At 38.8% G+C, this 25907-nt stretch overlaps 1 protein-coding gene across 1 annotated transcript in view; it reads left to right on the forward strand.

The window, feature by feature from the left end:
• Window positions 1-25421, forward strand: part of il17rd (interleukin 17 receptor D) — a 40372-nt gene extending 14951 nt beyond the window's left edge. Inside the window, exons 2-16 of the mRNA XM_059329306.1 lie at window positions 2878-2929; window positions 6991-7113; window positions 10432-10550; window positions 11444-11564; window positions 12727-12771; window positions 14063-14214; window positions 15100-15165; window positions 15662-15716; window positions 16740-16850; window positions 17617-17801; window positions 17924-18039; window positions 19323-19571; window positions 20261-20869; window positions 22847-23133; window positions 24239-25421. Of these exons, the coding sequence (XP_059185289.1) occupies window positions 2878-2929; window positions 6991-7113; window positions 10432-10550; window positions 11444-11564; window positions 12727-12771; window positions 14063-14214; window positions 15100-15165; window positions 15662-15716; window positions 16740-16850; window positions 17617-17801; window positions 17924-18039; window positions 19323-19571; window positions 20261-20869; window positions 22847-23133; window positions 24239-24363 (2415 nt within the window). The 3' untranslated portion in view covers window positions 24364-25421. The remainder of the gene's footprint in view (window positions 1-2877; window positions 2930-6990; window positions 7114-10431; window positions 10551-11443; window positions 11565-12726; window positions 12772-14062; window positions 14215-15099; window positions 15166-15661; window positions 15717-16739; window positions 16851-17616; window positions 17802-17923; window positions 18040-19322; window positions 19572-20260; window positions 20870-22846; window positions 23134-24238) is intronic.
• Window positions 25422-25907: the final 486 nt, after the last annotated feature.

Raw genomic sequence — 25907 nt, forward strand, 5'->3', positions numbered from 1 at the left:
GATTCAAACATTGACAATCGGTGCACCACTAGTACAATATGTAACACTTTAAATTTAAAAACATTATAAAAGGAACTTTTTTAACCGGTTTCTTGTCTGAATGTTGCCTGTAGGAAACATTGAACCATTGAACCAACGACCCATTAAAATGAATGTCTTCAACAGTCTAAGTGGATGAAACTATCAGAACTGAAGGTTTGGAAAAGGGTCAGGAAATTACATTTTGATGTTTTGAGTGATTTTTGTGGCGCAAAATGGCAAAGCTGTTTCCTTTTGGAAAAGTCTGCAAAATAGGGTTTCAATATGGCCTCCTGGAGGTCATGTGACTAATTAAAGCATTGCTATTGGTTCCCTATACTCTTCCCTCTTTTATAAAGTATCACATCACTCAAAAACATGACTTGTAGAAATCTAACAGGCCAGAAATGGGTCAACAGCGAACCATAGAGGGTTAAATAACCTGGTTAGTGTATAAATGTCCTCCAGGTTTTTGCTCCACAGTTTTTTTTTATTCCTGCTGCAGGAAAAGTCCCACCAGGAACTTTATTATATATTTTTTTTGGTGCAACCAATCAGGAAGTCTGCTTCTTTTTTTGTGCCGTCAGTGAATACCTTCCCAGGATTTTAATTAGCCTCCTATTTCATGCTGCCAGCAGGACATCTGTGACCACAGCAGCATGTAAACCCCCAGAGGTCAAAGGTCAGCAGGGAAGGTAAACTGGAGGCAACGTGTATAATGAACAAGAACAAGACAGGATCCAACGGCTTGAGTGTAGTTCTGATTTTTTTAATGATGATTTTGAGTTTTTTTGGGGAAAGGGAAGACATTTTTTTCAACTTGTTGATGTTTTTTTAGTTTTTATTAAGTATGCTGTATGTTTTTTATTGTCATGTGGAAGTGATTGTGTTGTGATTCCGTGTGCTTTGTTGTTTTTAGTAGTAGCGCGTATGAATTTAATTTTACTGCTGTATAATGACCTTAAAGATTCTATTATATTCTATTTAGTCCGAGCCCGCTGATAGGTTAGAGCTGGTTTCAGTCCATGTTGGTGCTTGTTTGAAGGTCTGGGAAATGTTTTCTGGCAATGAAGGTCTTCACAAGTCTATAATTACAAACGTGTGTGTGCGTGTGTGTGCGCGTGTGTGTGTGTGTGTGTGTGTGTGTTGGGTACAGTGGCTGCTAATAAGCACGGACACTTGCTGTAGCGAACACACACACACAGTAGGGAGTCAGTCTGATTGGTTTCAGGTGTGTGTGGTTGTTGTGTGACCACAGTCTGACACCTCTGTAACAAGGGTGTGGGTGTGTGTGTGTGTGTGTGTGTGTGTGTGGCAGGGCAACATGAAAACAGGGTCAAAGCTGTAAAGCTGCTCTGCCTCGTGAGACTGTGTGTCTTTGTGCAGGGACACAGAGAGAGAAAGGGATTGTGGGTAACTGAAGCTCGGGGGGTTTGATGTTCACACCTCAGCTTATCTCTCTGCTCATCGTCGACACTGGAGCTGCTCTCCTTTGTGCTGGGTGGAGCTGCTGGGTGGAGCTCCCAGATACCAGACCAAAGAAGATTCTTTGAGGTTTTTGGTGAAAACTTTGATAGAGGTGGTTCATTAGTCAGGAAGCTAAGAGACCGTCCAGACCGCCGCTTCAGACCACGATATATATTTACACCTCAGTGACGTTTCACCTTCAGTCTGAACGTCCCAGAGGTGTGATGGGGGACCAAGTGATCCCTCTGTTCTTATTACTACCACTGAAGGCTCTGTACCGCCTTCAGTGGTAGTAACAGAAGCCCCCTTCATAGTGTGGTCCTGCAAATGTCCCGCTATATTGCTGGAAAGATCTGTGCCGGCTCTTTGTCATAGGGCATTAGCTCTGTAGCAGTACAGTGTGTATGTGCTAACAGGCTAACAGTTAGCTCTGTAGCAGTACAGTGTGTATGTGCTAACAGGCTAACAGTTAGCTCTGTAGCAGTACAGTGTGTATGTGCTAATAGACTAACCGTTAGCTCTGTTATCTCTGTTTGTTTACAAGCACGGGACACTGTGCACAGTTAGCATGCTGGTTTGTTTACAACAAGTGGTGGAGGAGAGACTACAGAGCCGTAAATGTCACGGCATGAAACGGCTCTATGAAAGGGGCTCGAGGCGTTACACTGGTGGGACTGTTAGAGGTGGATCAGTGTGATCAGACCAAGGTTATTATAGTTAATGAAAACTAACGAAAACTAGAATTGAAAAATAAACATTTTCGTTACGTTTTCCTGCTGTCTCCTCCTGCTTCATTCTGTAAAGCTGGGTTGAATGTTTTGGTCTGTCATGATAATTACAGTATCAACTTATGGTGGGATATAAGGACATGACCACAGTAGTTTCACTTTAGCCAACATGATGTTTGACAAACAGCAGGTTTTACCCTCTATTATAGGACCTGGGAGCCTGTTTTCACCTCAGCCCAATGAACAGAAATATAACATAATTACTGACGTCTTCCTTTATTAATTGAGGATATATTTTTTTTTCATTTTTTTTTTTTGTGACATTCATATGTGAATATTCTTAAGAACTGACAATTAATTGCTGTTTGAAAGGGTTTACATGCATTCAAATCCTTTTATATTATCATTATATGAGAGGCATAAATGGATATGACTGTAAAGTTACTTAGAAGGCTACTTTAACTATTTACACTATCATTCATGATACATATAATGCATTATATTATGAACCAATTCTAGAGATGATAGTCAAGAAAGAAAAAAGCTATATAAAGACAGAACAATGAGTACTTCAATACCTGTTTATTAAATGTCATATTCAACAACTTGTGTCCCTATTTTTGCAGAAAAATAAAACATTAAATAATGATTTTTTCTCTCTCAGGTGCCGTCTGTAGATGGGAGTCGCAGGTTGCCGGTCACCTTCAGAGCTGACAGTGAGTAAATAAATCTAACTAACATTTAGTCATTTAGACAGTCTCTCTAGAAGAGGTTGGTACCATCATGTTACCCAGCAGGAGGGTCTGAAGCCCCTCACCAACTCATCTCCACCCCTCCTTCCTCCTCTTCCTCCTCCTCCTCCTCCTCCTCTTCCTCTTCGTCTTTTGTTCTTTTCTCTCTAAAAGTCAAGTTCCTGAGCCGTAGCCGATCCCTCCTCCTGCCTTTGTCCCTGACCATGAGCGAGAAGCACTTTCACATTACTCTTTGTGTGTGTGTGCGTGTGTGTGTGTGTGTGTGTGTGCGTGTGTGTGTGTGTGTGAGAGCTATCCCTTTATCGAACTGCATGTGAACTATTTTAACCCTTGTGCATTCTTTAAAAAACTTCTTGTAACGCTAGCTGTTTCCCTCTGTTTCCAGTCTTTATGCTAAGCTAAGCTAACCATCATTTAATCTGTTCCTAATACATACACAACCAGAGGTCAGAGGTCAGAAGGTCAGTTGTCTTTTTAAATGACGATGCATCCGGAAACCAAGAAACTCTGAGCCGAAGTAAAGCACAGAGTGTTTTAACATGACAATCAGAACAAGCTGTGTGTGTGTGTGTGTGTGTGTGTGTGTGTGACACACCTCACTGCTTCCTTTCCTCTGAACCTTCTGAGAGTCAGAAGCTTCTTCTTCTTCTCTCTTCATTCTGTTTGTCATGGAAAAATATAAATCAGGATGACCTTTGACCTCCAGGAAGTCTCTAGATTTGCTGGTTTCATAACCTTTCATTAAACACTTGCGTTGGTTATTTAATGTTTTCCTCATTGTCAACAAATCCAATGAAACAATCTAAATATCCGATGAATTGATTCTCTTAACTAATAAGTAATTAAAGCTTTATTTATGCTGTGATGCTCTAATCTATCGGATGATATTTGATTTATTATTATCAGCAAATCAGATTAAAATTCAGCATCACATTTGTCTGATGTTAGTGGAAAATGTTGTCGCATCCGTTTTTTGTCTTGTTGGTCATTGGTCGGGACAAACAGTTCTATAACAGTTCAGTTATTATTTTTACGATGAAGATAGCCACAATAAAATGAAATGACGAGAACAAAAATGACAAACAACAGCAACAACAGAGATCATCTGCATCAACCAAATTATTATTATTATTTATTTTATTATTTATTGTTATTTTTATTAATTAGCCAAATTGTAATTTTCTTATTTTTTTCTTATTTTATTTTATGCTTTATTTATAAACATCTGCATTAGCCTTTATTTATTAATATTATTGTTATTTATTTTATTTTATTATTTATATTAATTAGCCAAATTGTAATTTTATTATTTTATTTATTAACCAACTTATTTTATTTTATTTTATTATTTATTTATTTGTTATTAATTTATTTATTGGTGTTCATGTGCATCAGCCAAATTATTATTATTATTTATTTTTATTTTATTATTTATATTAATTAGCCAAATTGTAATTTTATTATTTCATTTATTTGTTGTTATTCATCTGCATCAGCCAAATTAATTTATTTCATTTTATTATTTATTTATTATATATTTATTTATTTTTGTTCATCTGCATCAGCCAAATTATTATTTGTTTTGTTATTATTATTTATATTAATTAAAGCCAAATTGTTATTTTATTTTATATATTTATTGTTCATCTGCTTCAACCAAATTATTATTTTAATTTAATGTTACTTTATTAATTTATTATTGTAACATTTAGCGAGCCAATCATTGCTGTGCAGTGTGTCGACCCCATCTGCATTTCTGCAAAATTTTGTTGATGCGCTCCTCAACACTCAGACTTTTCTCTGCTTGTCTCTCAGGCTGCAATAACGCCGTTAACACATGATGCAAGAAGCATGAAACTGCTCTAATTCATGTCCAAAAAACAAATAAAAACACATCAGCGGCCGTGTTTTAATTGAAGTCGAAGCAAATATATATATATCCTTTATTTAACCAGGTAAAAAGTCTCGTTGAGATAAAAAAATACTCTTTTCCAAGAGAGACCTGGCCAAGAAAGCAGCATAAAAAGTGACAAGTTACAACATTTATACACAGTTATCATAAACAATTAAATACAATTAAATACAAATCCAGCCATCACAACATCAGTGACAGAGCCTCAAGTACAGACTCATACAGAGCATCACACCGACCAAGGGAAATTATTTCTTTATCCTTTAGAATCGATTTAAATTCACAGATTGTGATCAACTCAGACAATTTCAGATCTTTTTGCAGATTGTTCCATGATAAAGAGAAGTGGAATTTTGAAATGTTGCATTAAAGAAAATGAGAATAAGGGACATTAAACTTTTATGCACATTTTTACCAAATGTTCATGTTTCCATCAATCTTTTCTCATGCAAATGCAAAAAAAAAGAATGCAGATAAATGTGTTGACTGAGGAGCCTCATTGTTGCTCTGTATGACGTCATGAACACAATGTAGTTTGTTTTAACTTTATCTCTCATAAAGCGTCCTGCTGCTACGACTAGAACATTAAATGTCTCAATCCGCCGCTGAAAATAGTCCCCAACTAATACATTATTCCTCCAGTTTAAGCAACTTATGTCAGTTATTAAAGGAGGGCCTCAACCAACATCTCCTCCTCCTCCTCCTCCTCGCTTCTTAAAGGGTGAAAAGTGAGAACAGGAGGAAGAGGAGCAGGGAGGTGAAGATGAAGCTTTACCTCCCCTCACATCCTCTTCTTCCTCCTTTATCTGTTAAAGAAACTCTTAATACAAAGAGGAGAAAAAGGACGAAGAGGAGCTGAATCTTTACGTCCTATAGAGAAGCTTTATGATGGAGGAGGAGGAGGAGGAGGAGGAGGAGGAGGAGGAGGAGGAGGAGGAGGAGGAGGAGGAGGAGGAGGAGGAGGAGGAGCGACGAGCCGTGACCTTCTCCTTCAGCCCTGAACATGACTCCTCTTTTAAGTACGGGAGAGGAAGAGGAGCAGTGACTCGTGTCGCATCCTGTTCTCTCCTCACCTCCTCCCAGTCATCTCCATCCTTTCTAAGCTCCTCTCCTCTGTCATCTCCTCCTCCTCCTCCTCCTCCTCCTCCTCTTCCTCACCTCAATCCTCTCCATCAATAGGTGGCTGACAGGAGGAAAGAGGAGCACTGAGTCGTGTCTGAGCTCACGCCCCTTTTCTTTCTGCAGCCTAAGTCCAGCTTTTCTCCTCCCATCCCTCTCGGTTCATGGCTGGCTGCTCCTCCTCCTCCTCCTCCTCCTCCTCCTCTTCCCTCCTCCTCCTCCTCCTCCTCTTGTTTTATGGAGAAGTGTTGGGAGCAGGATGATTGAATGAAGTGAAGGAGTGGTTTCTATAAATATGAGTGACAGGTCTTTGTTGCAGGATGCTGCTGGCTTCCTGTGTTCAGTTTATCATGTTTAGCTAAATATAATATATATTATATAGAAAATTATTACTTCTGAGGCAAAAATAGCATATTGGCAGTTTTATCCCTTTTAAGCATTTATGTCCCCCAAGTTGTCTTCTTACTGTCAGATCCTGAAAATGAAATTTCAAAAATTGGTTGATAAGGTAAATACAGTCATGGAAAACATTATTAGACCTTGTTTTCTTCAGTTTCTTGTTCATTTTAATGTCTGGTTCAACTAAAGGTTCATTTGTTTGGACAAATATAATGATAACAACAAAAATATCTGATAAGAGTTTAATTTAAGAGCTGATATCAAGACATTTAACATGGTTTTATTGAAATAGATTTTTATTTATTATCAATAAACAAAATCAGTTGAAGGTGTTCCTCAGGGCTCAGTCTTGGGTCCTCTCTCAGATGATATCTAGATATTTAACATGGATTTCTGGATAATGATTTTGGTTATTATCAAGAAAACAGGAATATGTTGTTTTCTTTTCCTACAAACTTTTATTCAAAATTGTATACAAAGATTTGTTGAACTGTTTTAGGTGATGCACCAATAGTTAATAAAATCTGTAATAACAGTGTTGTTGACCTGTCTGTCTGTCTGTCTGTCTGTCTGTCTTCTGTCTGTCTCCCTGCAGACTGCTCCTTGAACTATCCTCTGGGGAAACATGTGATCCATGAGGTCATCAACGTCTCCTTCAGTCATCTGGCCTGTGAGGACCAGGCCGCCGTGGTGGTCCACTGGGCCGCCAGCCCACTAGGTACCTGTCTGTCTCTCTACCTGTCTGTCTCTCTCTCTGTCTGTCTGTTCACCTGTCTGTCTCTCTACCTGTCTGTCTGCTCACCTGTCTGTCTGTTCACCTGTCAGTTCACCTGTCAGTTCACCTGTCAGTTCACCTGTCTGTCTGTTTATGGTGAATTCGGTTAATGTGGGACACTTTTTGCAATTTTTTACTTTGTTATATTTTTCTAAATTTAAAAATATTTTATGTATGTGTCCCACATTACCCGAATCCACCCTATGTGGTTACCTGTCTGTCTGTCTGTTTATGTGTTTACCTGTCTGTCTGTTTGTTTATGTGTTTACCTTTCTGTCTGTTTGTTTATGTGTTTACCTGTCTGTCTGTCTGTTTGTTTATGTGTTTACCTGTCTGTCTGTTTGTTTGTGTGTTTACCTGTCCGTCTGTTTGTAGCTCCTCTACAGGGAGAGATTTAGAGAGGAGGGAGAGTGAGGAGGATCAGGAAAGTAAAAACCTTCAAAGCTCAAATCCGTAAGATTACCCAGCTTTCTGTGTGTGTGTGTGTGTGTGTGTGTGTGTGTATGTACGTGTGTGTGTGTGTGTGTGTGTGTGTGTGTCTCTTTGATCAGAGCCAGAGAATAAGAGAGAGGATCACATCTCACACTTACAATACCACGATTTGACCGTAAAGGAATGTGTGTGTTCGTGTGTGTGTGCTCAGTGTAAGGTGAACCTCTCTCTCTCTCTCTCTCTCTCTCTCTCTCTCTCTCTCTCTCTCTTCTCTCTCTCTCCTGTCTCTCTCTCTCTCTCTCTCTCTCTGTCTCTCTCTCTCTCTCTGTCTCTCTCTCTCTCTCTCTCTCTCTCTCTGTGACAATACCGCCTGTTGTTTTCTCTCTGAGGGACAGAAAACTTCCAGAAATGTTTCCATGCCACGGTCCTCATGTGTGCAGCAGCCAGAATCAGAATCAGTCTTCTCCCTGCTGAGAGCAGAAATATGAAGGAGGAACAGATGTGCATATTAATATGGATGTTAAGAGGTTTCATTTCAGGTTGATTGTTGTTTGTGCAACTTTTTGTTGGGAGAAGAATTATCTGCTATTCCAAAACAAAACTAAGCATGTCTATTTTAGATTTAGGTTCGAAAACTGCTGAGGTTTAGGCACAAACACAACTTAGTTAGGTTTAGGCACAAAAATATCTTCGTTAAGTTCAGGAACAAAAAACAACTTAGTTAAATTTAGGCACAAATATGAACTTAGTTAAGTTTAGGCGCAAAAACAACTTAGTTAAGTTTAGGCACAAATACGAACTTCATTAAGTTTAGGCACAAAAAATAACTTAGTCAGGTTTAGGCACAAAAATAACTTAGTTAAGTTTAGGCACAAAAATAACTTAGTTAAGTTTAGGCACAGAAACTTTGTGGTTTGGTTTTAGGACACATACTACCTGGTTAGGAAAAAAAATCATGGTTTAGAATTTTAGTATTTTAATAAATCTCAAGGGGTTGGTCATTGCATTTAGACTCTTCTCAAACAAGCTGACCTCTGGATTTAAACTGGTAAAACACTTGAAGCAGTTTCTGTGACGCTGTTGGAGATGTCAGCAGAGAGCTGCTGTTGACGTTTGCTCTGCTTGTTTCTCTGATCATTTGAGTACGTTTTTTTAAGCAAATATTGAAGAAAAAAAAGGGCTTATCCCACCTCATTCAGTGTGTTTTATCTCATAGTAAACTGAATATCTTTGAGTTTTGGACTGGGCTCTGGGAAATTGTGATGAGCATTTTTCATTAATTAAAATATGGAATCCCCAAAGTTATCCTTCAGGAAACATCTGCTGTACTAAACATGTTGATCTTTGAGTTCGGGCCACAGTGGTGGATCAAAGTAGAAACTTGTAGAAATATTCAGAGATTAAAAAACCAATGAGAGCGAGAGCAGAAACCTGCCGTCACACTGCAGCTGTCGTTAATATGCAAATCCTCCTCGCTGTCCTCTGTGGAGGAATCTGCCTCCAGACAGGAAAACCTGTTCTGCTGCTCGCTGCCCTCCACTCCCACACAGCTAACAGCAAAAACATGTCCTCTGGATGTTAAGGTGTAATTACTAGACAGACGTGTTTCAAAGGGCACGGAGGAGGAGGAGGAAACGAGGAGAGGAGGAGATTAAAGGAAAGAAGAAGAAGAGAGGAAACAAAGAGTGGAGGGGAGGGAACAAGGAGGAGACAGGCGGAGATAAGAGGAAGCAAGGAAGGAAGATAATAAGAGGAGAGAAGGAAAGGAAATGAAACTGTGAGAAGAGAAGAAAGTGAACAAGGAGGGAGGATTAAGGAAAGGACATATTAGAGATTAAAAAGAAGGAAACATAGGAAACAAGGAGAGAAGAGGGAAGACTAGGAGAGTTTGGAACCATGAGAAAAAAGTAAAGGAGAGAAAGAAAAAGGTAGAGAAGGGAAGGAGAACAGGAGGAAAAAGGAGAGGAAATGACGAAAGGAAATGAAACTGTGAGAAGAGAAGAAAGTGAACAAGGAGGGGGGATTAAGGAAAGGACATATTAGAGATTAAAAAGAAGGAAACAAAGAGGGGAAGGGAGGAAAGGAGACAAGGAGAGAAGATGACTGAGTTTGGAATGATGAGAAAAGGAGGGAAAGAAAAAGCTAAAGAAAGATATGAAGGGGAGGAATGAACAATGAGAGGGGAAAAAGAAATGAAAAGGAAAGAGGAAAGGACATTTTAGAGAGGGAAAGAAGGAAAGGAAAGGAGGACAAGAAATAAACAAGTAGGGAATTCAAAGAAAGGGAGGAGAACAGGGGAGGAATTTGAGGAAGGAGAGGAGAGGAAAAAAGGAATAGAGGGGAGGAAAGGGAACAAGGAGAAGAGATGAAAGGGAAAAGGAGAGGTAATGAGGAAAGGAAATTTGAGAGAAGCAAAGTGGGGAATGGAAAGGAAGGAAGGAAGGAAAACAGGAGGAGAGCTAGAAAGGAGACAAGAAGATAGGAAACAAGAGTGAAAGGAAACAGTGGGGGGAACAAGAATAAGGAGGGACGGAAAAGGAAAAAAGAAAAGGAAGGGAGAGAAGGAAAGAAAATGAAATGAGGAGAAGAGTTGGAGTGAGGATATTTGAAGAGGAGAGGAAGAAAACTAGGACAAGAGAAAGGAAAGGAAACAAGGAAAGGAGGCAGATGGAGGAGAGGGGACAAGGGGCAAGAAAATAAATGAGGAAAGGAGAGAATAAGAAAGAATGGGACAGAAGCAGAGAAGAAGAAGGGAGGAGACCAAACAAGGAAACAAGGATTGAAGGAAGGATGTGGCTGATGTTGTTGTTGTTGTTGTTGTCTCTGCAGGAATCGAACACATTAAAGGTTTCAGAGTTTATCTGGAGGATAAAAACCCTGAAGGGAAACAGTGTCAACACCTGATCCTCAAAGAGCCTCGACAGCTCAACTTCTCCTACAGGAACACGGTACGACCAGCGCAAACCTCCAAATAACACGAAATATACTGGATGAAGAACTAACACCAGAATAAACTGGATGAAGACACGCTGGAGCTGAAGACTTGTTGTTATTATTCTGCTTTACTGAGTCCTGCTCAACTTCACGTCTCTGTTTTCCACCTCCAGTCCGACCAAACTACTTCAGACATCAGATAAAAATAATACATTTAGTTAAAATCTTGCACATAAAAGCACCACTTTTACTTTCACCTGATTCTTCTTCCAGAGACTACAGGATCATCTCAACACATCAGAATATGATGCAAAAGTATTGAGTCATATACAGTCATGGAAACATTGTTTGTAAAAAAAAAAGTAATTTAGGGTTTTTTTCAGTCATTTTTTGGTCACTTTGTGTCTTTTTTTTTTTTTTTTTAGTAATTTTGTGTCATTTTTAAAATAATTTTGTGTCTTTTTTTAAGTAATTTTGTGTCTTTTTTTGATAATTTTGTGTCTTTTTTTAAGTAATTTTGTGTCTTTTTTGGGTCATTTTGTGTCTTTTTTGTCTTTTTGTGTCTTGTAAGTAATTTAGTGTTTTTTCTGTCATTTTGTGTCTTTTTTTTGTCATTTTGTGTCTTTTTTGTCTTTTTGTGTCTTTTTGTAAGTAATTTAGTGTTTTTTCTGTCATTTTGTGTCATTTTTGGTCATTTTGTCTCTTTTTTTGGTCATTTTGTGTCTTTTTTAAGTAACTTAGTTTTTTTTGGTCATGATTCTGCCTCCAGGTAATCAGAGTTTGAGACCGCTGGTCTAAATTGTAACATCCTCATCGTTTTCCACCACAGTGATGCAGCATGGAGCCTGTTAAACCTTGTTTATCAGTCTCTTTGTATTCTTTCTAACAGATTATTGTTTTATTGTAGAAGCTGAGCAGCCAGCCGTTCAGCGGTCTGACCTTTGACACTGACTTCATGGTTCGAGTCGTTCCTTTCCCCACTCTGATGAACGAGAGCTTCTTCCCTCCGTCCTTCCTCAGGACCAACTGTGAGTCCACACTCCATCCAATGATTATTGATTGATTGATTTATTTATTCATCTATAAGTCTGCCTAGAAAATAAACAGCCTCTAAAACCTGACTCACCTGAAACTAAAAATGCATCACAATCTATTTTGTTCTTAATCTTTGACATATTCAAGGCTGTGATAAAAACCAATGCCCCAGCCAAAAATTATTTATGTGGAAAATAACTCATTTTTTTTGTGTTTTAAAAAAAAAACAGTGACATCGTGCAATCTATTATTATTATATAATATTATGTTAGTATATTAGTTATATTATTTAAAGGTTTAAAATCTTTAATTTTTTGGTAGTTTTGAGCAGGGCGAAAGATGATTAAGAGGTTTATGCAGAAAAAAGTAGAAAAAAATATTAATCTGTAAAGTTTTTATAGTGTGTTTTTTAGAAGTGGACATTTTCAGCCCTAATGGCCTGAAAGGGTAGTAAATTTAAAATTTGACACTACACAAAAACGAAAAATGCTTAAAAATCAATTTTGTCACTAATCTTTGACACATCTAAAGGTGTGATAAAAACTAATGCCCCAGCCAAAAATTATTTATTTTGTTTAAAATAACTACAATTTTGTGTGTTTTTTCCCCATAAAAAACATCAGTGAGATAATGCAATAAAACTGGCATTTAAAGGGTTAAAATCCTCAAAATCTTTGCATTTTTGGTAGTTTTGAGCAGGGCGGAAGTTAATTAAGAGGTTAATGCAGAAAAATGTAGAAAAAAATATTAATCTGTAAAGTTTTTATTGCGTTTTTTTGGAGGTGGACATTTTCAGCCCGAAGGGTCTGAAAGGGGAGTCAATTTTAAATCTGACACAAAAACTAAAAATGCATCACAATCTATTTTATTCCTAATCTTTGAAATATCATAGGCTGTGATAAAAACCAATGCCCCAGCCAAAAAATATTTATTATATGGAAAATCACTTAGTTTTTTTGTGTTTTTTCTTTGAAAAACAGTGACATCGTGCAATCAAACTGGCATTTAAAGGGTTAAAATCCTCAAAATCTTTGAATTTTTGGTAGTTTTGAGCAGGGCGGAAGCTGATTAAGAGGTTTATGCAGAAAAAAGTAGAAAACAATCTGAATCTGTGTAGTTTTACAGCATCTCTCTGTCTCTCTGTGTGTTTTCCAGCGTGTGAAGTCCTGCTGGGATCAGACAACCTGGTCTGTAAACCCTGTAAGTTCCTCCGTGTCGTCGTCATAAGCAGAGACACATGTTTCATGTTTTATCTTTTATTGTCTCTGTGAGACGACGAGATGCATGGAAATGAATACGTACAGTTTGTAAGTTAGAAAAGGCTTCAGTCCAAACAGGAACGAGCCGCTCCAGATGGTTCACGTTAAAAACCTTCCAGAAATAAAGAGACGATGTTTAGAGAAGGATTGAATGTCACTGAACAACAATCAACACATAATTAATGACAGAATTATTGTTTACAGGAGGAGAAACTGAAATCACTCTGTTGTTTCACCTGTGGAGATTTACATTCAACTACATTTATTAAAACAACAGGTTAACATTAGTTTAAAGAGAGACTTCTTATTGAAATATGATCAAATATACTAAAACAAGTCGAAATGCATAAATAAAGATCTTATTAGAAGAACATTTAGATAGAACAACATAATGTATGAGTTTCATAAAGTGAAACTCATACATTATATAGATTAATTACACATAGAGTGAAATATTTCAAGCCTGTTTTTCTTGTAATTTTGATGATTCTGGCTCAGAGAGAATGAAAACACAAAACTCAGTGTCTCAGAAAATTAGAATATTGTGAAGAAGTTGAATCCAGAGTCCACAGTTGGTATTTTGTGTCTCTTTTGGTAGTTTCTTTTTGATCATTTTGTGTCTTTTTGGTCATTTTATGTATTTTTTCGTAATGTTTGTGTCTTTTTGGGTCATTTTTGCATCTATTTTTGGTCATTTTATGTATTTTTTTTGTCATTTTTGTGCCTGTGTGGTAATTTTTGTGTCTTTTTGGGTCATTTTTGCATCTATTTTTGGTCATTTTGTGTCTTTTTGGTCATTTTTGTGTATTTTTGGGTCATTTTTACATCTATTTTTGGTCATTTTGTGTCTTTTTGGTCATTTTTGTGTCTTTTTGGGTCATTTTTGCATCTATTTTTGGTCATTTTGTGTCTCTTTTGGTCATTTTTCATTTCATTGATCTCAAAAAATGAGAACATCATGAAAAAGTTCAATATTTTTTTGTCATTTCAGAAAGTGAAACTCAAACATTATATAGATTCATTACACATAGAGTGAAATATTTCAAGCCTGTTTTTCTTGTAATGTTGATGATTCTGGCTTAGAGATAATGAAAACACTAAACTCAGTGTCTCAGTATAAAATCAGAATATTGTGTATTCAGGTTTTCTTCCTCCCCTGTAAAGCTCAGTAGAACAGTAGAAGAGTTCATGTCCAGGAGGTCAAAGGTTAACTTCTGTTTCTGTGTGTTCAGTCTGGAAGCCGAAGACCCTGAACGTGTCTCAGCTTGGCTCAAACCTCCACGTGACCTTTGACCTGGCGCCGGCCTCCTTCGGCTTCCACTTCTACTTCCTTTACTACAAGCTGAGGCAGGACGGACCCTTCAGACAGCAGCGCTGCAAACCGGTGAGTCCCCAACCAAACTTTACTGGTTCTCCTCACAGACACACCTCCTGACTTCTAAAGCTGTCGGATCACTTTACTGTTAACGCCACAATTCACTGTCTTGTTCTTGGGAGTTTTCACACAACATGACTGAGGGTCGATCCTCAGGTTCAGGCAGGTTCCAGCTTTATATTTATCTGTGGTTTGGGCTGATACAGTCATGGAAACAATTATTAGACCTCCTTGTTTTCTTCAGTTTCTTGTTCATTTTAATGTCTGGTTCAACTAAAGGTTCATTTGTTCGGACAAATATAATGATAACAACAAAAACAGCTGATAAGAGTTTAATTTAAGAGCTGATATCTAGACATTTAACATGGTTTTATTCATAATGATTTTGGTTATTACCAAGAATGTTTCCATGACTGTAGATGTAAAAATGACTCAAAAAGATACAAAATTACAAAAATAGATGTAAAAATGACCAAAAAAATGACACAAAATTATCGAAATAGACACAAAATTACCAAAAAAGACACAAAATGATAAAAATAGATGTAAAAATGACCAAAAAAGTCACAAAATTATTGAAATAGACACAAATTGACCAAAAAATAGATGTAAAAATGACAAAAAAATTACACAAAATTATCAAAATGGACAAATTGACAAAAAAAGACACAAAATGACAAAAAAATACAGTCATGGAAAAATTTCTTGTTCATTTTAATGTCTGGTTCAACTAAAGGTTCATTTGTTTGGGCAAATATAATGAAAACAACAAAAATATCTGATAAGAGTTTAATTTAAGAGCTGATATCTAGACATTTAGCATGGTTTTATTGATGATGATTCTGGTTATTATCAAGAAACTGACTTTTCATTATATTTTTTGTCTGTTTTTAGGACGTGAACCAGCTCAGAACGACATGCATCCTGCAGGACGTCACCCCAGGGACCTACACTGTGGAGGTACAAACCTGCAGAAACATCAAGGCAGTTTCATCATAAATCACACATTTCACCTCAAGGAGCTTTACAACCTGCTACTACAGCTCTATGACCACCTCTGACCTTTGACCCTCACTTTGGTTGAGGAAAAAAATACCCAAAAAACGTTTTAAAGGTGAAGAAACAGAACAGATTGTCTCTGGACAGACAGACGGGCAATAAATATCAACATCAGACATGAAAATATAGACAATCCTAATGATAACATGACACAGAGAAGGTGAACATTTATGAAGTTCTGAACTGGTTAAAATGGGTTAAAGGTAAACATTTTAGGTTTAAATAAAAATGTATATCTCCTTTTCTTTTTTTTACAACTTTTTCCTCGTTTCTGTGTGAGCTGAGAGAATTCAATTAAAATGTATATCTCTCTGTTCACACATTTTATTGATCATGTTCCTCTTCTTCTGTTTTCTCCTTTTTTTCTTTTATAACTTTTTCCTTGTTTCTGTGTCAGCTGAGAGACGACAGCAACACGACGAGGAGGCAGACTCAGTACCACGTCAGCCAGGGTGAGACACACACACACACACACACACACTATAGGAACATCAATGTATGCAACCTATAAAACTGTTGGACTACGACTGATGGTTAAGATGATTATTTTCATTATAAGCCACTTGTTTTCTCAAAGGGCGGCTAATCTACCAAACTTTATAGAACTATATAATAGACATCAGGGCCGGCTCTAGCCCGTTTGGTGCCCTCGGTGAGATCCATTGGTGTTGAACAGCTCCGCTTGCTGTTTCATGGAGGGGAACTCCTGTTTGTGTTTGCCCATGGTGCCAACCAGCTATATAATACAACTGTCTGTCTATAGAATTATTAACTTACAAGTCAATTCTCAAAGAAGCCCAGCTGGAGACGCTAACAAAGTTAGAGACAAGAGAGACGATGAAAGTGCAAACCGCGCGAAAAATTTGCTTAACTGTGTTAAGCTAGCGTTGCTTTATTTCAACCTAGCTAGCAAGCTAATACAAATGAAACGTCTTCACACAAGACAGCATTTAAAATAAGATTGGGACTTCTTCTCCTCCTCCTCTTTTCTTCTCTTTGGATACTGAGATTTATCAAAACATAACGTGTCTGTTACTTGACGTGACCTCTGTGACAGCGATCTGACCGTCTAATGGGGGGCAAGGCAATGACCACACGTCACATGACTCAGCACCACAAGTGACAAAATGTCATTGTTCATCTTTGTTCCTTTATTTTGTTAATATGTATTATTTTCAAGACAGAACATGAAGCGAGGGCGACAATGGGCATCAAAAAATATTATTATTTTTATTTTTTTTCCTCCCTCGAGGGTGACTGGCGGCGCCCCTCCAGCAGATGGCGCTCTAGGTGACCACCTATGTTGCCTATACCTAGAGCTGACCCTGATAGACATCAATAAAACATTTCACTGAGTTATGACACAACTCTACGTGTCGCAACATTCACTATTACCCCATTATTGTAACATAGTTGTCATGTAGTTGTATAGTGTTTCTTTGACTAACGTCTCCTGTTGTTTGTCCCGTGTCCAGTCCACTCGCCGTGGGCGGGGCCTATCCGGGCCATGGCCATCACGGTTCCTCTGGTCATCATGTCGGCCTTCGCCACGCTCTTCACCGTCATGTGTCGCAAGAAGCAGCAAGGTGAGAGAACGAGCTGCTGGAGGTGTTTTAGTTCTCCTGGACACCTGGTGGTTATAAAGGAAAAAAGTGTATAAATCCTTTTCATTCTGTCTGTATATATATATATATATATATCACTAAAAAGATGTTTTCCATGCCACGTTGGTTTTCAGCACCACCTCACCTATATGAGCTGATAATTATTTTTTCACTTTGACTTACTGGATCAACATTTTGAACCAAGAACACACACAAAAAAACATAAAATTGGATTTTGAAAATGTTTTTTGTACTCAAAAACATCATGAATAATTTTAAGTATTGCAAATGTGAACACAGGTTGCAAATATAATTTTTAAGAGGTAACAGGCTGTTAATATTATATTATCAGCTTTAGCTGCTATCGATCACGGGCTAGTGAGACCCAGACCAACTAAAACTGTTATCATTCATTTAAATATAATTATCATGAAATAACTTGATAATATCAAGCGTGTCCAGACGTGTGCATCACTTTTAAGTGTCCTCTGGAAACACTTCTGTTGTGTTGTGGTCTTTGCAGCGTTTTCTAAATGCTGCTCTTGAGTTTCTTAACTGATGAAGATGTTTTCTCAGTTTGTTGTGTTTTGTGTATTTGCATGTTTTCTTAAGTTGCAGCTCTGTGAGCCCCCAGGCCCACCGTACCAGAGGGACCCTGAGTGTTTTACTCTGTGTATAAACTGTCTCTGCTGGTTGATGATGGACAGACGTGACTTTATTCTAACACATTGGTCTCGTCTCCTGGTAGAAAACATCTACAGCCAGCTGGACGAGGAGAGCAGCGAGTCGTCCAATCACAGCGCGGCGCTGAACGCCGAGCGGCCGTGGCCCCGCCCCAAAGTCTTCATCTGCTACTCCAACAGAGACTGTCCCAAACACACCAGCGTCATCCAGAGCTTCGCCTACTTCCTGCAGGACTTCTGCAGCTGTGAGGTGAGACGCTGACCAAACATCCTTTATAATTATATTTAATACCTGTTATTATCTGGACATGTAAATAAAGATGTCTTGTGAAGCTCTGCTCCGGTGGTTAAGTCTTGTTTCCTGGTGTTCAGGTGGTGTTGGACCTGTGGGAACACCTGGAGATGTGCAGAGAAGGTCAGATGTCGTGGCTCAGCAGACAGCTGGACGAAGCCAACTTCATCATCACCGTCTGCTCCAAAGGACTCCGGTACTTTATTTTATTCATATGTTTATAATCCTACGATTTTAAAGTTCATAGCTCTATAAAAGGGTGTACATCTACAAAGTTAGGGTTAGGGTTAATTTCTTCTTGTCAATTTTCTTTTTGGACAACGCAAAAACATTAAGAGATATGAATCAATAAAACAAAGTGGATACATTTCTTAAAATATATAAAGATAAAATCAGGTTTTCTCTCAGATATCTTGCTGCTTCTGTGTTCTGATACTACGACCACCAAGTTTATGCTGCGTTTTATTCTGTTCAGAGAGGGAAACATATTACATCTCATTCTAGTAAAGACATTTATTTCTCTCTCCTCTGTTTCTCTCAGCTGTAAGAGAGTTTCTGTCAAACTCCTGGTGGTGTATTCATTCATTGTTTTTCCAGCTGCAGTTCCTCCAGCGTCCACTAGATGCTGCTAAAACACTTAAAGAAATAAATATCACAAAAAATCTCCAAAGAAAAAAGCATGAATACTTAAATTTCCTTAAGAAGTAATTCTGTTTTTGATATCTATATTGTTTCATTAAAATAAATTAAGGCTTGAATATATATTTTTTATGAATGACAACCTATCACACCTGTTTCATCCTTTCTTCCAGCTGACTGTATCTGTTTCTCTCTCGTCTTCCTTTTCTTCTGTCTCTCTTTCTGTTTCTCTAAAAGAAAATAAATATTTCAGGGATCAACTTAAAATGTATTTTGCCCATCTGCTCCAACACCCAGTGTCTAGTTCCCCTCATTATACCTCATTATGACAGATAAAGACCAAATAGGATGATAAATATATTAATAATAACAGGAATTATTAGTGTTACTGTTACTGTTTCTGTCCAAAAAAACAAACCATCAAAAAAGAAGAAAAGAAAAAAAAAACACCACAAAAAGGCCAATTAGGACTATTATTATTATTATTATTATTATTATATTATTGACTATTTTCAAATCAGATATAACATGAGACAAAACCATTTATATTCATATTAATATTTATCTCCTCTCACACACTCTCCACCAATATTCACTCACAGGTTTTCTTGCAACATGAACATAAATTATTATAAAAATGTAAATTATAGCTGCTTTAATAAAACTAAAAGCTGTTTTATTATGCTGCAGACTGTGTGGATAGAGTGGAAGTTTTCCTAAGATATTCATATTAACTTTATCAAACCTAGAACATGTTAACTGATCCACAGACAGATTAAACGAAGATATTAACAGGGTGAATTAACGACATCTTTCCTTGTTTCTGTTTCTCTCCTGCAGATACTACGTGGAGAAGAAGAGCCGCCGAGGGAAGACGCCGGTCAGTCGCCGTGGTAACAGCAGCAGCTCTCCGGTTGGTGGATCCGGAGGCGACGTGTTCATCGCCGTCGTGGCGATGATCGCCGAGAAACTGCGTCTGGCGAAGCAGAGCGAGGGGGGCGGAGCTACGGAGCTGAACCGCTACATGACGGTTTACTTTGATTATTCAACAGAAAACGACATCCCCACCATGTTGAGTCTGGCTCCCAGGTGAGAACAGTCTGGACACCGACATCAACCATGACAACATTTATGACCGCTGTTAGTGTCAGCCGTTAAAGAAAGTTAATAAGAGTAAAAATACATGATATTTTGATTCGTTCACTGCAGACAGGAGATGTGAGTGATGGAGATTCTCAGTTTTGGCTTTTCAGACGGATAAAAATATGCAGAAACATTCTTGTGGCATACATGAGCACAAGATGCAGGGAATTGTTTTTTTTTTTGTTTTTTTAAATGCATCAGCCTCACAGCAAATGTTATTCACTTCACACACTTTCTCCACATGGTGCAGATTTACTGCAGCAGAAAAACACTAACAGAACGACCGGCTAATGTGCAACCAGCTAATGTGCAACCAGCTAATATGCAACCAGCTAATGTGCAACCAGCTAATGTGCAACTGGCTAATGCAACTGGCTTGGATGTTTTTGTTCCGGGGTCATACTCCAGTGTGGGGGTGGAGCATCTGCACATACGTTGTCTTGTCATACATGCTGGTGTAAATCCTTTTCCAGTCACATAATCTGGGTGTTTTAATCAGAGTTGTTGAACTCCGACACCAGTCGGACTAACACGTTTACATGTTCTCCAGTTGTCCAGTTACAGTCAGATTAAGGCAATAATTAGTTTTTTTTCACGTGTCATGTAAACGTACTGACTTTATGTCCCGTGTTCAGGTTTAAGCTGATGGACCAGCTGCCTCAGCTCTTCAGCCGGCTCCACTCCAGTCAGACCAGTTTGTCGGACCGAGACTCGCAGCCCCTCAACGTCTCCAGGAGGAACTACTTCAGGAGCCGCTCCGGGCGCTCGCTCTACGTCTCCATCTGCAACATGCACCAGCACATCAGCCAGAACCCCGACTGGTTCGAGAAGCAGCTGGCTCCTTCAGGGTCCTCCTCGGCCCCCTCCTCCTCCAAACACCCTGCTCCCCCCGCCGCCTCGGCTCCCAGCCCGCCTCCCAAGACCCCCGGCCCCTCCTCCTTTGACTCTGGCCTGGTGCTGAACGAGGTGGTGATGAACTCGCCGTCCCTGGAGGGTGGGGAGGCGGCGCCCAGGAGGAACATGCTGCTGCTGGCCCCGGGCTCCAGCCGCAGCCTCAACCAGGGCCCCAGCCACAGTCCTAGTCCCAGTCCTGGTCCCTGCCCCAGTCCTGGTCTCTGCCCCAGTCCTGGTCTCTGCCCCAGTCCTGGTCTCTGCCCTAGTCCTGGTCTCTGTCCCAGTCCTGGTCTCTGTCCCAGTCCAGGCTTGCCACACTGCTCCCTGTCCACGCTGGGACCCACTTCAAGGTAAAGCCAGATGAAGTATTCTTTGTTTTCCTGTGAGCTCTGGAGCTGAACTTTATTTTTTTAAGCTCCTGAGTCAGATTTAGATTTTCACTGAAATCACATGCAGGTTTATTTATTTGGGTCCCTGGAAGCTACGACGAAGGTATTAACGGCTCTTCTCGTTCTTAGTCAAGAGTAAGAACGAGTCGAAGCGGCACAGTCCTCCTGCAGCAGTCTCTCCCAGCTGCAGAGCCGGAGGGGATGTTAACCCCTTATCGTCCAATCTGCAAATTGCTAACAGGCTAACAGTTAGCTCTGTAGCAGTAAAGTGTGTATGTGCTAACAGGCTAACAGTTAGCTCTGTAGCAGTACAGTGTGTATGTGCTAACAGGCTAACAGTTAGCTCTGTAGCAGTACAGTGTGTATGTGCTAACAGGCTAACAGTTAGCTCTGTAGCAGTACAGTGTGTATGTGCTAACAGGCTAACAGTTAGCTCTGTAGCAGTACAGTGTGTATGTGCTAACAGGTTAACAGTTAGCTCTGTAGCAGTACAGTGTGTATGTGCTAACAGGCTAACAGTTAGCTCTGTAGCAGTACAGTGTGTATGTGCTGCTGCTGCAGGAGGTGTTCACTTAGTGATCTCTGTTTGTTTACAACAAGCACCAGACACTCTGTGCACAGTTAGTGATGCCGGTTAATTCACCATCACGATGTTTATGATCGGCGGAGACGCTGTGCATAATTAGCCATGCTGCTTTGTTTATGATCAGCTGCGGAGGTTGTCCACAGTTAGCGATGGCGGCCACAGCTGCGTCTCCGTGTTTAATCCGTCGCAACGATCTAAAACCAAACGTCACCTCCAGAGTCTCTAAATCCCTCTGGAGCCTTTTTATAATGGAGACACGCAGAGTGAGCCCTTAGATTTAGTGTTTTTATCTTGTTTTTCGACACACCTTTCTTACAGTGTTTTTAAGAACCCGAGGGTAAATTTGTTTTGCCGGCAGAGAATGCAGCAATCCAAAGGTTTAAAAGATTAAAAAACTATTTCTCATGACATCATAACAAACATTCCCAGCAGGAATCAACACAAAGGGGAAAGTAGAGCCATGATAAAGTGCTTCAAATCCATCAGATGATCTTTTTTGTTCGGCTGTGTTGTTGCGGCAGGTACAAAAACTTGAAATGTAGCGTTCTGTTGGACCCTCAGGGGCCAGAAATCACCTGGGGGGACGGAGCTGGAAATAAGTGGGTAAACGGTGGGAACAGTCCTGTTGGGAAAATTCCAAGACAAAGGAGAGCAAAGAAACTAAACTACAAGCTACAAAACGAGAAAATAAATCAACAAAAAAACTACTATTGACAACAACAGCAGCAACTAGCCATCTTTAATCAGCATCACATAATACAGCACTGTCTGTTCCACCAGGTTATTAACTGGTTTATTTATTTGCATAGTTTCTGTTTACAACCAATCCACTCTATTTATAGAGCACAAGTTTAGCAAACACAAGGTTTCCAAAGTGCTGCACAACAAAGAGATGTAGTAAACAATAGAACAGTAAAATAATAATGAGATAAAATAAATTAAAATAGAATAAAATAAATGAAATTAATAAAAAATAATAAAATAGAATAAAACAAAATAAATTATATAAATAAAATTAATAAAATAGAATAAAATAAAATGAATTAAATTAAAAATAATTAATAAAATAGAATAAATTAAATTTCATGAAATTAATAAAATTTATAAAATAAAATAAAATAAAATTAATAGAATAAAATAAAATAAATAAAATAGAATAAAATAAAATTAATAAAATAAAATAGAATAAAATAAAATTAATAGAATGAAATAATAATAAATGCTGGGACAACTAAATTTCCCCACTGTGGGATAAATAAAGTCATATCTTATCTTAAATTGTTGGTGAAACATTTGATCCAGATCAACCGAGACCCGTCAGTCTGATTTCTGCTGCTTCTCTGCTCCTTCAGGTCGACTTCTGGAATATCTGGACTCTCCCCTGAAGAGTCCTCCTCCTCCTCCTCCTCCTCCTCCTCCTCTGCTCCCTCCATCCTGCAGGAGGTGGCGTGTGTCGACATCACGCAGCCAGAAGAGGAGCGTCTCTCTCCTCCGGAGCTCCCGCCGCCTCGTGATTCGGGGATCTACGACTCGTCGGTCCCGTCCTCGGAGCTCTCCATCCCCCTGATGGAGGGACTGTCCCACGACCAGGCCGACTCCTCCTCCCTGGCAGACAGCGAGTCCTCCTCCTCCGGGCTGGGTGAGTAACTGGCTGTCGGGCAGACGGAGCCCTCGGAGGAACGGTTGCAGAAGGAATCAGAAGTCGGCTTAAATATACAAGAAAACTTTAATCACAGGAAGAGTTATAGTCTGTTTTTAAACTTGTCGTGTCAGTTTTGTTTTTACTGTTTTCAATGGATCAAACTGTTGCAGAAGAAAGGGCTTGAATCTCTTAGCTTAGCATGCTAATGGTGAGATAGCACATTACGCAGTAAGCTGCACTAAAATTACATTAACATGAACCCAATTAGCTGATATACTATATTGCATGTAAGTATCTCATATCTAATGATTCTGGGCATTACGCTAAGCAACATGAATGTCATCCCTGAATTACATAGTAATGCAACATGAGAAGTGAATAAAGCTAAATCTGCGTTAGCATGCTAATCACGCTACAACACTGTCTGCAACTCCATAAAACACTTTCCATAAGGTACCACAGCATCCAGCACATACACACTGAACATTGATATTCACTAGAAACTATTAGAATATTATTGTTAAATGGAACCTTGTAGCCACTTTAAAACTCCTAAAGCTAGGTAGGCTAAATAGACTTCAGATGAGATGAGTCAGGGTGGAAATCCAGAGTGAATTACTGTGTTACTGACCAGGTGGAGGCCTATCACACAATGGGGCGGAGCTCCCCTAAAAGGGGCGGAGCTCCACTAAAAGGCATCCGATCAGAAACAGAGCAATGCTGCAACACGTCCAACGTAAATAATGATATTTAGAAAAATGAATTCAAAAATCGAGGATGCACACCTTCGTGCCTTAAACAAGACACATACGAAATCTGAGGTCAGTCTGACTAACGGTCACACACACTCAAACACACACACACACACCGATGCTTCTTGCTTTATAGATAGAAGCAATTTATACACTTTATATTTCTTTCTTCTATCGTGTTGCTGCTGTAACGGTGCAATTTCCCCACTATGCGACTAATAAAGCTTTAATTCATCTTATTTTGCACTTATTTGGTCATGTGACTGTCGAATAAAAGTCTAAATAAACACCATTTATTAATATAAATCTAGATATTAAAACGACTCACCTCCTGGTTGTGTGTCCTCCAGGTGACGAGGAGCCGCCGGTGGTCACGTCGCTCCGCTGCAGCGCCGCCACCGTCTGTAAAGCTGAGCTGCACCACCACCACCACCTGGAGCACAGCGACGGACTCAAACCTGTGGCCTCGTTGTAGAGGAGGGGGGAGGGGGACCAGCCTGGTGATGTCATCACAGGGTCAAACATGGACCTGAATCCTCGTGAGGGAAAAAACTGGAATGACTTAAGAGAGACTGGTGGTTAATCTGTGGATATAACTGAGCTCTGAACCTCCTGAACAGTTCCAGATCAGAAGTCTCGGACCCGTTCAGACTCAGAAAGGGTCTCGGTTGATTGACAGCTGACTCCTGCAGGACTTGATGTTCGGGCACTTTTTGATGCAGAAAAGCAACAAACATCTGACGGACCGAAGCAGCTTCAGAGGTTTCTGCTGAATGCACCAACAATGTGGCACCACTTCATCTCGGAGGACTACTTTCTGTATTCTTCAACATTTAGGACAACCACGTTCACACTAACTACTTTGGGGAAAACCACATATGCATCAATGAATGTCGTCCTTTAAAAAGTGCTATTTTTTCATTAGAGGTGCCTTTTTATATCAGGAGGAGCATTTTTCATTATAAAGGAGAAACCTTTTATCAATAATCATGGGATTTTAACAAGCACGTTTTAACTAGAGCCTGACCAATATGTGATTTTTTGAGATTGATGCTGATTTTAGAGGGAAAATTCACTTATAACCTCTATGGGGCCGATATAGTCATTCTTTGAGCTGGAATGAAAATAGACCTTTTTTGTGCAGATTGCAGAAATGTTTCCCCTCTCTGCAAATGTATCCAAAGAGCTACTTTCTCAAACATAACACATATAATATTTTTTAACATTATTATACAGTATACAAACAATGTATGTCATTGAAAGCCAATTCTAGAAATGATAACTGAGAAAATAAAGAATAAACAGGAATAAAATAAATGGCTAAATAAACCTAATTAAGATTAAGAGCAAACACCCTTTCAAAATCAACATTTTCTGCATATACAGTCATGGAAAAAAATATTAGACCCTTGTTTTCTCTCATTTCGTGCTCATTTTAATGTCTGGTACAACTAAAGGTACATTTATTTATAATATAAAATGATAACAAAAATATTTGATAAGAGTTTAATTTAAGAGCTGATATCTAGACATTTAAGATGGTTTTATTGATGATGATTGTGGTTATCATCAATAAAACCATGTTAAATGTCTAGATATCAGCTGAGAGAGGACCTAACACTGAGCCCTGAGGAACACCTTCAACCGAATTTGTTTATATATAATAAAATAATAAAATAAATGGCTTAATAAACATCATTACCGTTCCGTTTCAGTCAATTGCTATTTAAAAAAAAAAAAAGGAAGAGCAAACACCATTTCAAAATCAACATTTTCTGTATTATATATTGTGTAAAAAAAGTTTAAATAACAGCGCATATTGGACAATAAAGATAAAAATCTATCAGTCAACTAATATATCTGTCAGGCTCTAGTTTTAACAGCATACTTATTTAAAATTATTTTAACCTAGAGTATATTTTTGGCGAGGACTCTCACGATGCCTAATCATAAATCATTAAAAACTGTCAAATAACTGTTAACAGAATTGTCAAAAATGTACTTAAACCTGCTAATGTG

Source organism: Centropristis striata, chromosome 3, assembly GCF_030273125.1.
Source record: "Centropristis striata isolate RG_2023a ecotype Rhode Island chromosome 3, C.striata_1.0, whole genome shotgun sequence".
In the NCBI taxonomy this organism is placed as follows: domain Eukaryota; kingdom Metazoa; phylum Chordata; class Actinopteri; order Perciformes; family Serranidae; genus Centropristis; species Centropristis striata.